The sequence below is a fragment of the Oncorhynchus gorbuscha genome, linkage group LG13, assembly GCF_021184085.1.
Source record: "Oncorhynchus gorbuscha isolate QuinsamMale2020 ecotype Even-year linkage group LG13, OgorEven_v1.0, whole genome shotgun sequence".
NCBI classification, from domain to species: Eukaryota; Metazoa; Chordata; class Actinopteri; order Salmoniformes; family Salmonidae; genus Oncorhynchus; species Oncorhynchus gorbuscha.
Genome location: NC_060185.1, coordinates 94,509,081 through 94,525,472, shown reverse-complemented (window position 1 = coordinate 94,525,472; position 16,392 = coordinate 94,509,081). Strand labels below are relative to the sequence as shown.

Sequence of the window (16,392 nt, the reverse complement as noted above, 5' to 3'; positions counted from 1 at the left end):
TACCCCCCTGTACCCGCCCAGTACCCGCCATGTACCCGCCATGTACCCGCCCAGTACCCACCCTGTACACACCCTGTTCCCACCCTGTACACACCCTGTTCCCACCCTGTACCCACCCTGTACCCGCCCTGTTCCTGCCCTGTACCCGCCCTGTACACTCCCTGTTCCCACCCTGTTCCTGCCCTGTACCTGTACCCCCTGTACCCGCCCAGTACCCGCCATGTACCCACCATGTACCCACGCTGTACCCACCCTGTACCCGCCCTGTTCCTGCCCTGTACCCACCCTGTACCCACCCTGTTCCCGCCCTGTACCCGCCCTGTTCCTGCCCTGTACCCACCCTGTACCCACCCTGTTCCCACCCTGTACTCCCCCTGTTCCTGCCCTGTACCCGCCCTGTACCCACCCTGTACCCACCCTGTACTCCCCCTGTTCCTGCCCTGTACCTGCCCTGTACCCACCATGTACCCACCCTGTACTCCCCCTGTTCCTGCCCTGTACCCGCCCTGTACCCGCCCTGTACCCACCCTGTACTCCCCCTGTTCCTGCCCTGTACCTGCCCTGTACCCACCATGTACCCACCCTGTACTCCCCCTGTTCCTGTCCTGTACCCGCCCTGTACCCACCCTGTACCCACCCTGTACCCATCCTGTACCCTCCCTGTACCTGTACCCACCCTGTACCCACCTTGTACCCACCATGTACCCACTCTGTTCCAGCCCTGTACCCGCCCTGTACCCACCCTGTACTCACCCTGTACCCACCATGTACCCACTCTGTTCCAGCCCTGTACCCACCCTGTACCCGCCCTGTACCCACCCTTTACCCACCCTGTACCTGTACCCACCCTGTACCCACTATGTACCCACTCTGTTCCAGCCCTGTACCCACCCTGTACCCACCCTGGACCCGCCTTGGACCCACCCTGTACCCACCCTGTACCCACCCTGTACCCACTCTGTACCCGCCCTGTTCCCATGGCACAACTTGCTCTTGTAAACAATACCCAGAAGTAAAGGCTCAGACAGGATGCATCTTGTTATTTTCTCTCATCCAGCCCTGTCAAGTTTTTATTTTAAATCGACAGAAACAATCACAGGCTTAAAAAAAAGAAATTGGCAACCAATCCGAATCCCTGTTCTCCGGCACTCTGTGGTCTGTACGGAATGGCCTGGAATAAGCACAAGAGGAGCTTGACAGGGCAAATAACTTGCTTCGAACTCAGAGAGAGTCAAATGTCTGAATTTGGAGCCCTGCCTAATCTGCCTCGACCTTACTGTTACTGGGGAAATTAAAACTGGACTTTTTCTTGGTGGAGGTTGGATGGGTTGGGTGGTATCCTATCATCAAATCACGTTTTTTTAGTTACATGCGCCGAATGCAACAGATAGACCTTACAGAGAAATTATTACTGACAAGCCCTTAACCAACAGTGCAGTTTTAAGAAAATAGCAGCAACGTGGGGGGGCGGGTATCAATGCAAATAGTCTGTGTAGCCATTTGATTAGCTGTTCAGGAGTCTTATGGCTTGGGTGTAGAAGCTGTTGAGATGCCTTTTGGTCCTAGGCTTGGCGCTCTGGTACTGCTTGCCATGTTTTAGCAGAGAAAACAGTCTATGACCTGGGTAGCTGGAGTTTTTCACAATTTTTAGGGCCTTCCTCTGACACCACCTGGTATAGAGGTCCTGGATGGCAGGAAGCTTGGCCCCAGTGATGTACTGGGCCGTATGCACTACACTCTGTAGTGCCTTGTGGTCGGAGGCCGAGCAGTTGCTATACCAGGCAGTGGTGCAACCTGTCAGGATGCTCTCTATGGTGCAGCTGTAAAACCTTTTGAGGATCTGAGGACTCATGGCAAATCTTTTCAGTCTCTTGAGGGGGAATAGGTTTTATCATGCCCTCTTCACAACTGTCTTGGTGTGATTGGACCATGTTAGTTTGTTGGTGACTTGAACGCCAAGGAACATGAAGCTCTCAACCTGTCCCACTACAGTCCCACCGATGGGGGAGAACTTGGTGGGTTTTATTTGGGTTGGGTGGTGTCCTGTTCGCGATGATGAGTGATAGATGGCTAATGCAGTCCAGAAGGACAACAGGAAAGTGGGAAGCTACGGAACTGTGGAAGGACAACAGGAAAGTTGGAAGTCGGAACTGTGGAAGGACAACAGGAGACTGGGAAGCTGGGAACTGTGGAAGGACAACAGGAAAGTGGGAAGCTGGGTTTTGGAAGGACAACAGGAAATGTCGGAACTGTGGAAGGACAATGATGAGTGGGAAGCTGGAACTGTGGAAGGACAACAGAAAAGTCCGGAACTGTGGAAGGACAACAGGAAAGTGGGAAGCTACGGAACTGTGGAAGGACAACAGGAAAGTGGGAAGCTACGGAAATGTGGAAGGACAACAGGAAAGTGGGAAGCTACGGAACCGTGGAAGAACAACAGGAAAGTGGGAAGCTACGGAACTGTGGAAGAACAACAGGAAAGTGGGAAGCTACGGAACTGTGGAAGAACAACAGGAAAGTGGGAAGCTACGGAACTGTGGAAGGACAACAGGAAAGTGGGAAGCTACGGAACCGTGGAAGGACAACAGGAAAGTGGGAAGCTACGGAACCGTGGAAGGACAACAGGAAAGTGGAAAGCTACGGAACCGTGGAAGAACAACAGGAAAGTGGGAAGCTACGGAACCGTGGAAGAACAACCACCTGTGAACATGTTGTCCTGTTGCTAGGCAGAATGAAGAACTTCAGTACTGATCTAGGATCAGATCCATACCATCTTATTCATTTTGATGTAAAAGGCAAAACCTGTTACCCTGCTCTGCACAGGACAGGGATCGTCTGAGTGTGCTGAATGCTTCCAAAATTGCATCCTATTCCATGCATACTGCACTGTTCTAGTTGTCTATGTGACAGTCGTATTCCACACATACTGCACTGTTCTAGTTGTCTATGTGACAGTCGTATTCCAGACATACTGCACTGTTCTAGTTGTCTATGTGACAGTCGTATTCCATACATACTGCACTGTTCTAGTTGTCTACGTGACAGTCGTATTCCATACATACTGCACTGTTCTAGTTGTCTATGTGACAGTCGTATTCCATACATACTGCACTGTTCTAGTTGTCTACGTGACAGTCGTATTCCATACATACTGCACTGTTCTAGTTGTCTATGTGACAGTGCATTCCATACATACTGCACTGTTCTAGTTGTCTATGTGATGTGACACTGTTCTAGTTGTCTATGTGACAGTCGTATTCCATACATACTGCACTGTTCTAGTTGTCTATGTGACAGTCGTATTCCATACATACTGCACTGTTCTAGTTGTCTATGTGACAGTCGTATTCCATACATACTGCACTGTTCTAGTTGTCTATGTGACAGTCGTATTCCATACATACTGCACTGTTCTAGTTGTCTATGTGACAGTCGTATTCCACACATACTGCACTGTTCTAGTTGTCTATGTGACAGTCGTATTCCATACATACTGCACTGTTCTAGTTGTCTATGTGACAGTCGTATTCCATACATACTGCACTGTTCTAGTTATCTACGTGACAGTCGTATTCCAGACATACTGCACTGTTCTAGTTGTCTATGTGACAGTCGTATTCCATACATACTGCACTGTTCTAGTTATCTACGTGACAGTCGTATTCCATACATACTGCACTGTTCTAGTTGTCTATGTGACAGTCGTATTCCATACATACTGCACTGTTCTAGTTGTCTATGTGACAGTCGTATTCCATACATACTGCACTGTTCTAGCGTGACAGTCGTATTCCATACATACTGCACTGTTCTAGTTGTCTATGTGACAGTCGTATTCCAGACATACTGCACTGTTCTAGTTGTCTATGTGACAGTCGTATTCCATACATACTGCACTGTTCTAGTTGTCTATGTGACAGTCGTATTCCACACATACTGCACTGTTCTAGTTGTCTATGTGACAGTCGTATTCCACACATACTGCACTGTTCTAGTTGTCTATGTGACAGTCGTATTCCATACATACTGCACTGTTCTAGTTGTCTATGTGACAGTCGTATTCCATACATACTGCACTGTTCTAGTTGTCTGTGACAGCACTATGCATCTTCATATCACAGAGTTTCATGTGACCTTCTCATGTTCTTGTCATGTTTTGTCATAGATTGTCATGTCTTGTCATAGATTGTCATGTTTTGTCATTGATTGTCATGTCTTGTCCCTGTGCTTTCTCTTCTATTCGTTTCCCCCTGCTGGTCTTATTAGGTTCTTTCCCTCTCTCTATCTCTCTCTCTCTATCGTTCCGTTCCTGCTCCCAGCTGTTCCTCATTCTCCTAACTACCTCGTTTACTCTTTCACACCTGTCCCCTATTTTGCCCTCTGATAAAGTCCCTATTTCTCTCTCTGTTTCTGCTTCTGTCCTTGTCGGATCCTTGTTTGCTGTGCTGTGTTCTTGTTCCGTCCTGTCGTGTTTTTGCCTTCATCAGATGCTGCGTGTGAGCAGGTGTCTCTGTCAGCTACGGCCTGCGCCTACCCGAAGGGACCTGCAGTCTGTGGCCGCTTCTCCTGTTATTCCCCTCTACAGACTAGAGGATTTCTGTTATTCCCCGCTTGGACATTTCCTGTTAAGGATTCAGGATTTGTCGTTTTCTGTTTGGACTTGAATAAACTCTGTTTCTGTTAAGTCGCTTTTGGGTCCTCACTCACCTGCATAACAGTTCTGGTCGTGCAATATCTCCTCACGAGCTAACCCTGATATGTCAAAACGAAAACCGTTTCAAAAGTCTTATATCATCATTAGGAATTGATGATGAGAATATTGTGGTGGGGGGTTTGTTTTGTTTGACTTCATAGTTAACTGCTGGAAAAACATATGTGTTATGGCTTTACACCCCCTGCTATATTGTACATAAAGAGTTACCTGTCTAACGGAACCTAGAGGGTGTTTTTTAATGGAAGCCTCTCAAACATAATCAGGTTGAATCAGCATTTCTCCAGGGCAGCTGTCTAGGGCCCTTAAGTAAAATAAATAATTAATTAATAACAAAATACTGATTCGACCTGAAAAAAGCCACACTCCCATGAGTGTCACAAAATGGTACCAAACAGTTCGTAGCTGGATTCTTCACCAATTTTTATACCTTCTCCAGAACATAAATGTTCTTCGGACCTCAAGTTCTGTGAGGTGGAAGAAATTCCTTTGTTCTCTATGAAAATTCAGTCTGTCTCTATACTGTGTGGCCATGGGGAGATAAACTCCTTCAGGAATGTACGACCTCTCTGACCACAGCAGCCTAGTTGTAGGATACCGAGAAAGGGTGAAGGTACTCGCTGTACCCAAAGAGGGCAACGTCATGACAAGGCTGACCGGAACATATCCCGGTCCGCATGATCAAACAATCTTGAAGCGTGGATTCCAATTGGTCAAACCAGCGTTGAATGGGTCTAGTCACTGATACATCCTGTTTGAGTTTCTGCCGATAAGACGGTAGGAGCAGGATGGCGTCGTGGTTGGATTTGCCAAAAGGATGGCGGGGGAGGGCTTTGTATGCATCGTGGAAGTTAGAGTAGCAGTGATCCAGTGTATTACCCCCGGCGCGTAGTGCAATCAATATGCTGATAGAATTTAGGTAGCCTTGTTCTCAAATGTGCTTTGTTAAAATCCCCAGCTACAATAAACACAGCCTCAAGATATATGGTTTCCAGTTCACATAGAGTCCAGTGAAGTTCCGCGAGGGCCGTCTTGGTGTCTGCTTGAGGGGGAATGTACACAGCTGTGACGATAACTGACGAGAATTCCCTTGGGTGATAATATGGACGGCATTTGATTGTAAGGAATTCTGGGTCGGGTGAGCAGAAGGACTTGAGTTCCTGTATGTTGTTATGATTACAGCATGAGTCGTTAATCATGAGGCATACACCCCCGTCCTTCCTCTTCGCAGAGAGGAGTTTATTTCTATCGGCGCAATGCATGGAGAAGCCAGGAGGCTGAACAGATTCCGACAACATATCACGAGAGAGCCATGTTTCCGAGAAACAGAGAATGTTACAATCTCTGATGTCTCTCTGGAAGGCACCCCTTGCTCGAATTTCATCTACCTTGTTGTCAAGAGACTGGACATTGTATACTCGGGAGCGGTAGACAATGTGCACGTCTACGGAGCCTAACCAGGAGGCCTTCTGAGGCACCGTTGTTTTGGGTTGGCTTCTGGGATTAGGTCCATTGTCCTGAGTGGAGGGCCAAACAAAGGATCCGCTTCGGGAAATTAGTATTGCTGGTCGTAATGTTGGTAAGTTGACGTCGCTCTTATATCAAATAGTTCTTCCCGGCTCTATGTAATAAGACTTAAGTTTTTCTGAGGTGACAATGTCACTTGCCGTTGAACGAAGGAGAGCTCGGGTTTGTTGTTTTGGAAATGTGGTTGTTTTAAAAGTGTGGAATGGAATGTTTCTCAGTAGCTAGCTAACTTTTTAGTTTGGCTGGTAACATCAACTGTGCTAAGTGGCTGTGCTACAGAAACATTGCTAACCAAACAACAGTGCTAGGTGCCTGTACTACAGACACACTGCTAACCAAACAACAGTGCTAGGTGCCTGTACTACAGACACACTGCTAACCAAACAACAGTGCTAGGTGGCTGTACTACAGACACACTGCTAACCAAACAACAGTGCTAGGTGCCTGTACTACAGACACACTGCTAACCAAACAACAGTGCTAGGTGCCTGTACTACAGACACACTGCTAACCAAACAACAGCGCTAGGTGCCTGTACTACAGACACACTTCTAACCAAACAACAGTGCTAGGTGCCTGTACTACAGACACACTGCTAACCAAACAACAGTGCTAGGTGCCTGTACTACAGACACACTGCTAACCAAACAACAGTGCTAGGTGCCTGTACTACAGACACACCGGTCGTCATCGTGGATACTAAGGAGATCCTGAGGGAAATCGCCAAGTACCAACAGTTTTATGCTATGGAGGAACAACATACTCCATCAAGGAAAGATCCGGCTACCTCAAAAATGAACTCTAACCTGACATAAAAAAGAAAGACAGATTAGTCTACAGACACGGACAATATACTTACCGATGAAGTAGAGGCTAGTGCTCTGGCTGGAATGCATGCAACACTGGAAAGGTTGTGTGAGGAAGTAGCAGAGCTGAGGGGGAGTTTAGAGTTCAGCCAGAGTGGAATTCTCACGCTCCATGGAGAGAACAAGGCACTCACAGCCAAGGTCAAAATACAGGGTATTTTGTTCTTAAATGATATTGTAAATTGGAATGGTAGAGTTATGTATTTCATAGAGTTGTCAGAATTGTACGGGAAGGTCTGTTCAATCCAAGAGTACAACCAATTGATTACAGTATTGCCCCAAAAATGGAGGAGGCAGGTGGCAGCGGGAGGAGGCAGGGAAATGGTCTATCTGCCCAATATAAAGGATCAATACTGGAGGAGGCAGGTGGCAGCAGGAGGAGGTAGGGAACTGGTCTGTCTGCCCAATATAAAGGATCAATACTGGAGGAGGCAGGTGGCAGCAGGTGGCAGCAGGAGGAGGCAGGGAACTGGTCTGTCTGACTGTGCCCAATATAAAGGATCAATACTGGAGGAGGCAGGTGGAAAAATTGTAGGGAACTGGATTTTGATGTACCCAATATCCATGGATCAATACTGGAGGGGCAGGTGGAGCAGGATAGGTATAAAACTGGTCTGTCTGTCCAATATAAAGGATCACAACTGGAGGAAAGGTGGCAGCAGGAGGATAAACTGGTCTGTCTGCCCAATTTTGATCAATACTGGAGGAGGCAGGTGGCAGCAGGAGGAGGTAGGGAACTGGTCTGTCTGCCCAGTATAAAGGATCACAACTGGCAGAGGAATACAAATAGCATTAATAGGAAAGTTACCAGTTTCATTTGAGGACCAGGATGTTGGCAACTGTGCCATACAGATTGAAAAATTGTAGGGAAGAGATTTTGATGTACCGATTCCATGGTACAGGGTGTATGAGTTGATATATAAAATTACACACGATTCAAATTATTATATAGAATTCTTGCCACCAACAAAATGTCGAATATTTGGGGCATAAAATCATCAAAGCTCTGCAGATTTTGTTGTGAGGATACATAATCGATAGACCATTTATTTTGGTATTGCCCCCAGGTAGCCTGTTTCTGGTCTCAGGTTCAGGAATGGCTGAAAATGCATAACATTGATCTAAAATTGACCCTGGAAATATTACTGTTGTTAGATCTAGAGAGTCAATTACTAATATACCATTACTCTTAGTAAAATTATTTATCTTCAACTCTCAAGCTGTGGATTCCATTCGACTAGATTGGTTGTCCTTGATGTCCTTTTTTTGGCATTTTGTTGTTTTCTGTTTTCCTTTGTCTTTGTCTTCTTTTCTCTTTAGTTCATTTCCTTGGTTGTTGTTGAATTGGGGGTGGGTTATTGGGGGTGGGGGTTATTGGGGGTGGGGGTTATTGGGGGTGGGGGTTATTGGGGGTGGGGGTTATTGGGGGTGGGGGGTTATTGGGGGTGGGGGTTATTGGGGGTGGGGGTTATTGGGGGTGGGGGTTATTGGGGGTGGGGGTTATTGGGGTTGGGGGTTATTGGGGGTGGGGGTTATTGGGGGTGGGGGTTATTGGGGTGGGGGGTTATTGGGGGTGGGGGTTATTGGGGTTGGGGGTTATTGGGGTTGGGGGTTATTGGGGTTGGGGAATGGAATTATTTGCATTTGTATTTTTTATTATAATGATTATTTTTCTTGCGGGTGGACTGTGGGAGGGGTCTTGGATGGTTGGGGGACAGCTCTTGGGGAACTGTGGGGGGGGGGGGGGATCTTGGAGGATTCGGGTCCCTGTTTTTTGCCTTGTGGGATCAAAACTGTTGACGTGCCCTTGAGCAGGACGTATATCACTGGATGCTTCTGTGTGTCGCTCTGAATGGGAGTCTGTTGGATGACTGGTGTGGTGTAGTTGTTGAGCGGTTTTACTGCAAGTATATTGTCTGTTTTGGATATTCAATAAAATAACATTTAAAAAAAATATATATATAATTATATATATATAATTATTTAGTTTTTTTAAACAATGTAAGAAATAATATTTAAAAAAATAATATACTGCATAGTTTCCTAAGGACTCGAAGCGAGGCGACCATCTCTGTTGGCGTCGTCTTGTATTGTAGATATCTAGTGCTGTAATAACTTTATATGATGTACTGTGTTATATATAGTTATATATAGTATCTACTCATGACATTACCATTGACATCCTTCATGGCCTAACAAGCCCAGAGTGGCTGCTACACAACATGGACAGTTAGTGTAGGAACATACTGGACTTGTTGAATCAGTTTCAGGCAGTTGCCTGTGTGAAGCTGCATCTCTGTCTGACTGTTTGCCCGTGAGTCTCTGCTGGATCTCTGTATAAGAAGATCTCTGTATGAGAAGATTTCTGTATGAGAAGATCTCTGTATGGGAAAATCTCTGTATGAGAAAATCTCTGTAAGAGTAGATCTCTGTATAAGAAGATCTCTGTATGAGAAGATCTCTATAAGAGTAGATCTCTAAGAGTAGATCTCTTTATGAGTAGATCTCTTCATGAGTAGATCTCTTCATGAGTAGATCTTTGTATGAGTAGATCTTTGTATGAGTAGATATATGTATGAGAGGACCTCTGTATGAGCCTGGCTGGTGATGTGGCCCCACTGACAGAGCCTGGCTGGTGATGTGGTGAAGAGGTCCACAGCGACAGCTGTCCCCCACTGAGAGTGACTCCCGTTTGGGTCGTTGAGAGCATGTACAGATGGCTCCTGATGGTACTCTGAACCAGACAAACAGAGAGAGAACAGGGGAACACCACACACACACACACACACACACACACACACACACACACACACACACACACACACACACACACACACACACACACACACACACACACACACACACACACACACACACACACACACACACACACACACACACACACACACACACACACACCACCATATAACAAGGACACCACACTGTTGCCAGACATCTCCTGGCAGAGCACCAACATCCATTAACACAGTCATAACAATGCTGTAAGTCAACAAGTTCATTAAAACACCATTACTTGACTACAGCTCAGCGTTCAATACAATAGTACCCTTAAAGCTCATCACTAAGCAAAGGAACCTGGGACTAAACACCTCCCCCTGCAACTTGATCCTGGACTTCCTGACGAGGTGCCCCCAGGTGGTGAGGGTAGGTAGCAACACATCTGCCACGCTGATCCTCAACACTGGAGCTCCCCAGGGTTGCGTGCTCAGTCCCCTCCTGTACTCCCTGTTCACCCACGACTGCATGGACAGGCACGACTCCAACACCATCATTAAGTTTGCAGACGACACAACAGTGGTAGGCCTGATCAACGACGAGACAGCCTATATGGAGGAGGTCAGAGACCTGGCCGGGTGGTGCCAGTGTAACAACCTATCTGTCAACGTAACCAAGACTAAGGAGGTGATTGTGGACTACAGGAAAAGGAGGACCGAGCACGTCCCCATTCTCATCAACGGGGCTGTAGTGGAGCAGGTTGAGAGCTTCACATTCCTTGGTGTCCACATCAACAACAAACTAGAATGGTCCAAACACACCAAGAGAGTTGTGAAGAGGGCACAACAAAACCTATTCCCCCTCAGGAAACTAAAAAGATTTGGCACGGGTCCTGAGATCCTCAAAAGATTCTACAGCTGCAACATCTAGAGCATTCTGACCGGTTGCATCACTGCCTGGTACAGCAATTGCTCGGCCTCCAACAGCAAGGCATTACAGAGGGTAGTGCGTACAGCCCAGTACATCACTATGGCTAAGCTGCCTGCCATCCAGGACCTCTACACCAGGCGGTGTCAGAGGAAGGTCCTGAAAATTGTCAAAGACCCCAGCCACCCCAGTCTTCTGTAGCTCAGTTGGTAGCGCATGGCGCTTGTAACACCAGGGTAGTGGGTTTGATCCCCGGGACCACCCATACGTAGAATGTATGCACACATGACTGTAAGTCGCTTTGGATAAAAGAGTCTGCTAAATGGCATATATTATTATAATATTATTATTCTCATAGACTGTTCTCTCTGCTACCGCGTGGCAAGTGGTACCGGAGTGCCAAGTCAAGGACCAAAAGGATCTCAATAGTTTTTAACCATAAGCCATAAGACTCCTGAACAGGTAACCAAATGGTTACCTGGACAATTTGCATTGTGTGCCCCCCCAACCCCTCTTTGACGTTGCTGCTACTCTCTGTTTATCATATATGCATAGTCACTTTAACCATATCTACATGTACATACTACCTCAATTTGCGCGACCAACCAGTGCTCCTGCACATTGGCTAACCTGTCTATCTGCATTGTGTCCCACTACCCGCCAACCCCTCTTTTACGTTACTGCTACTCTCTGTTCATCATATATGCATAGTCACTTTAACCATATCTACATGTACATACTACCTCAATAAGCCTGACTAACAGGTGTCTGTGTAGCCTTGCTACTCTCATTTTCAAATGTCTTTTTACTGTTGTTTTATTTCTTTACTTACACACAGTGTACAGACAGTACTGTTAAACCTTTCATAAATCTGAAGTACAGCAATGATGGCTGCTGAAGCTATGGAAGAGTTTTAATGGAAAACTGTTAACTCTAATTTGAACCGAGTTTAAGTCATCCCAAGGGTTGGTTCGTGCTGCCAAAGGGAGATGCGAACTGGCAGTAATCAGTTGCATGCCAACTATAATCCCAACTAACACGTCAGCATGTATCCAAACAAACCTGTGGTTTATATTTACAATTTGGCAATGATGAGAGGGGAGTATATTTAGATCTTAATAAGCCTTCTGCAATCCACCCAAACTAATTCAAAACTCGTCCAATATCACAAGCTGCCTAGTGTTTTGTGATGTGTTGTGTTTACTGTGACCTCTAGAGGGTTTGTGATGCGTTGTGTTTACTGTGACCTCTAGAGGTTTTGTGATGTGTTGTGTTTACTGTGACCTCTAGAGGGTTTGTGATGCGTTGTGTTTACTGTGACCTCTAGAGGGTTTGTGATGCGTTGACCTCTAGAGGGTTTTGACTGTGACCTCTAGAGGGTTTTGATGCGTTGTGTTTATGACCTCTAGAGGGTTTGTGATGCGTTGTGTTTACCTAGAGGGTTTGTGATGCGTTGTGTTTACTCTAGAGGGTTTGTGATGCGTTGTGTTTACTGTGACCTCTAGAGGGTTTGTGATGCGTTGTGATTACTGTGACCTCTAGAGGGTTTGTGATGCGTTGTGTTTACTGTGACCTCTAGAGGGTTTGTGATGCGTTGTGTTTACTGTGACCTCTAGAGGGTTTGTGATGCGTTGTGTTTACTGTGACCTCTAGAGGGTTTGTGATGTGTTTAATGGTGCTCTACCATGCTGTCCCTAGAAGAGGGGTGCGTCACGCAGTGCCAGGCTTTTTCCCCCTCTATACTCAACTTGAGTGGGTTGAGTCACTGACGTGAACTTCCTGTTCAGTTTTGACGGACAGGAAGCCCATTTCATGGGCTATACTTAGCCTTGTCTCAGGGTAGTAGGTTGGTGGTCTGTTGATATACATTTAGTTGTGTGGGGGCTGTGCTTTGACAAAGTGAGTGGGGTCATATCCTGCCTGGTTGGCCCGGTCCAGGGGTATCGTCAGACAGGGCCACGGTGTCCCCCAACCCCTCCGGTCTCAGACTCCAGTATCTATGCTGCAGTAGTCTATGTGCCGGAAGGCTAGGGTCAGTCTGTTATATCTGGTGTAATTCTCCTGTCTTATCTGTCATCCTGTGTGAACTTAAGTTCTCTCTCTCTCTCTCTCTCTCTCTCTCTCTCTCTCTCTCTCTCTCTCTCTCTCTCTCTCTGGCTCTCTCTCTCTCTCTCTCTCTCTCTCTCTCCTCTCTCTCTCTCTCTCTCTCTCTCTCTCTCCTCTCTCTCTCTCTCTCTCTCTCTCTCTTATCTCTCATCTCTCTCTCTCTCTCTCTCTCTCTCTCTCTCTCTCTCTCTCTCTCTCTCTCTCTCTCTCTCTCTCTCTCTCTCTCTCTCTCTCTCTCTCTCTCTCTCTCTCTCTCTCTCTCTCTCCTGTTGTCTCGACCTCTGAAGCCTCGGCTATGAAAAGCCAACTGACATTTATTCCTGAGGTGCTGACCTGTTGCACCCTCTAAAACCACTGTGATTATTATTATTTGACCCTGCTGGTCATCCATGAACATTTGAACATCTTGACCATGTTCTGTTATAATCTCCACCCGGCACAGCCAGAAGAGGACCTCCTCTTTCTAGTTGTTCCACCGTGCTTCTACATGTGCGTTGCTCTCTGGTGTTTTAGTCTGGGTTTCTGTATCAGCTCTTTGTGACAACTGCTGATGAAAAAAAGGACTTCATAAATACACTAATAATTAATCATAATAATTAATTCATAATTGTGTGTCTTCTGTCTTTTGCCCGAGTCCTTTGAAAAGTTATTATTATGCATTGGAGAGGGAAATGTATAACTGTATCTTTATGTGTAGAAATGAGGGCTAATGAAAACTAGTTGACTTGTCGTTCAGCTCTCAAATCATCAACATTCTTAGCGCGTCAGTTTTTAAAACAACCTAATTGGTCAATTGTGATGTTTGATTAAGGGTAGAATAGTCACGTTATTTCGTTTTCATCGGGTTGATGATATTATTGTGGTCATTTTGTGGTTATGACAGGGATATCACCAATACATTTCTATGGTAAATAAACATTGAAAAATGACATCATCAGAAAGTGGAACAGATGGATTGGAGGGTAAACGATGACGTCACAACTTTCAGTACAAGTGAGGAGGAGGGTGTAACCAAATGCTTATGTTCTCAGCTCCAACAGAGCAGTAATATCGTTTTTTGTTTTAGATAGATACCGCCTGCACTGTTGGTGCTAGGAACACAAGCAGTTTGCTACATCACATCTGATAAATATGTGTATGTGACCAATACAACTGGATTTGATATCCCTTCAGTACTGACAATGTATTTAGTTGTTACCTGTCCCGTACGCAGTGACAGTATTGAAGTTAGTCATTGTGCCTTTCCATAACCCAGGTAAGATTACTGCTCCAAGCACAATATAACAATGAGTAATCACACTAATTATTACATTGTGCAGTGCTTACGAAAATAATTACACTGTAATGTTTAGTGAGATAATGTGAAATATAGAGATATTTTTGAGGTGTTTTAATGTATCAGAAACAGGATGAAATAAAAGTGGAGGTGTAAATGAGGATGAGAGGTAGAGAGGTGAAGGACAGTTACCTGTGGAAGAACAGCAGGATGGACAGCGTGGTCTGGTCGATGTTGCTGTTGCAGATGCCCTCGTTGAGCAGGTAACAGGGGTCTCTGACCACAGACTCCAGAGAGTCCAGCCTCATCATGCTGTTCAGCTTGTCTGTGTTCACGTTCTGGTTCTGGAACGTCAGCTGCTCACGGAACTGGCGGAAGTGGCTGAGCGACGTGGGGCTGCCCATCAGAGGGGTGCTTTGGCCTCTGCCTTGGCCCCCAACTCTAGCTGGGTCGTCACAGTTGGCCAGGTCCAGGCAGCAGGAGCAGCAGTCCAGACCGATGGGAGAGAGACACTCCTCTCCATCTGACATGATGACAGCAGATCAGTCAAACCCGGTCAGCAGAGCACCTTGACGGACTGGAGAGATGAGCTCCACAGCAGGAGAGAGAGAGGTAGAAAAAGAGAAAGGGAAAGAGAAAGACCTTGTTGCTGGTCTCTCTTCTTCTTCTCAGGCTTGTAGTTGTTGTTGTGTGTTCCTCAGTGTATGCAGAGGGACGGATTTTCTCCCTCCAGGTGTTCTGGATCAGGGTGTTGGGAAGTCAAGTGTCCCCTGCTTCCTCCTCTCCCTGAGAGTAGACAGTCAGTCGTGTCTCCCTGAGTCTCCCTCTCGTCACGTTAATAAGGCTATGTTTGCTTTGGTTGTGAGACACTCGCTGGCCTCTGTGTCTGTGGGGGAGAGAGAGCTAGCCAATGCTGTGCTGTCTGTGTCTGTGGGGGAGAGAGAGCTAGCCAATGCTGTGCTGTCTGCGTCTGTGGGGGAGAGAGAGCTAGCCAATGCTGTGCTGTCTGTGTCTGTGTCGAACACACACATCCTGATTCAGCGGGAATGTGTTTCAAAGCTGCTTATCACTTTTTTTCACTGCCCAGCACTTTTTCCTCCCCCAACGTGCTTAGAGACTGAGGGAGGGAGGGAGGAGGGAGGGAGAGAGGAAGGGAGGGAGGGAGGTTAGCCGGGAGGGAGGTGGGGAAAACCCTTGTGATTGGTAAACGACTGGCCCTCCTCCTTCTCCTCTCTCACATTCCCGCTGAATCAGGATGTGTGTGTTCAGACAGCATAATTAGGGGATGGAAAGATGCAATGCATGTGCTTGGTGATGCTCACTGTTCTAGAGAGAGAGAGAGAGAGAGAGAGAGAGAGAGAGAGAGAGAGAGAGAGAGAGAGAGAGAGAGAGAGAGAGAGAGAGAGAGAGAGAGAGAGATGCAGAGAGAGACAGAGGGGAAAGAAAGAAAGTAAGAAAGAAAGAAAGAAAGAAAGAAAGAAAGAAAGAAAGAAAGACAGAAAGAAAGACAGAAAAAGGGAGAGGGAGACGCAGAGAGATACAGGGAGAGCATGAGCACATATGGAGCTGCTGCTCCCTGTTAGCTCTCTTTGGGCTGAGTGCTCTGTCTGAAATAGTAGGAGCTCTCTTTGGGCTGAGTGCTCTGTCTTTTAACTCCAGTGCCTGTAATGACACGCATATTATACCTTTGGGCTGAGTGCTCTGTCGGAAGCATACTGTAGGCTAGCTCTCTTTGGGCTGAGTGCTCTGTCTGAAGGATACTGTAGGCTACCTCTCTTTGAGCTGAGTGCTCTGTCTGAAGCATACTGCTAGCTCTCTTTGGGCTGAGTGCTCTGTCTGAAGCATTTGGGCTGAGTGCTCTGTCTGAAGCATACTGTAGGCTAGCTCTCTTTGGGCTGAGTGCTCTGTCTGAAGGATACTGTAGGCTAGCTCTCTTTGGGCTGAGTGCTCTGTCTGAAGCATACTGTAGGCTACCTCTCTTTGGGCTGAGTGCTCTGTCTGAAGCATACTGTAGGCTAGATCTCTTTTGCTGAGTGCTCTGTCTGAAGCATACTGTAGGCTAGCTCTCTTTGGGCTGAGTGCTCTGTCTGAAGCATACTGTACGCTAGCTCTCTTTGGGCTGAGTGCTCTGTCTGAAGGATACTGTAGGCTAGCTCTCTTTGGGCTGAGTGCTCTGTCTGAAGCATACTGTAGGCTAGCTCTCTTTGGGCTGAGTGCTCTGTCTGAAGCATACTGTAGGCTAA

The 16,392-nt window shown here is 46.6% G+C and overlaps 1 protein-coding gene across 1 annotated transcript in view; it reads right to left on the bottom strand.

Annotated features, from left to right (window-relative positions):
• LOC123993751 overlaps positions 1-15,146 on the bottom strand; it is a 66,198-nt gene extending 51,052 nt beyond the window's left edge. Inside the window, exon 1 of the mRNA XM_046296204.1 lies at positions 14,342-15,146. Coding sequence (XP_046152160.1) covers positions 14,342-14,679 — 338 coding nt within the window. The 5' untranslated portion in view covers positions 14,680-15,146. The remainder of the gene's footprint in view (positions 1-14,341) is intronic.
• Between the last annotated feature and the right edge of the window lie 1,246 nt (positions 15,147-16,392).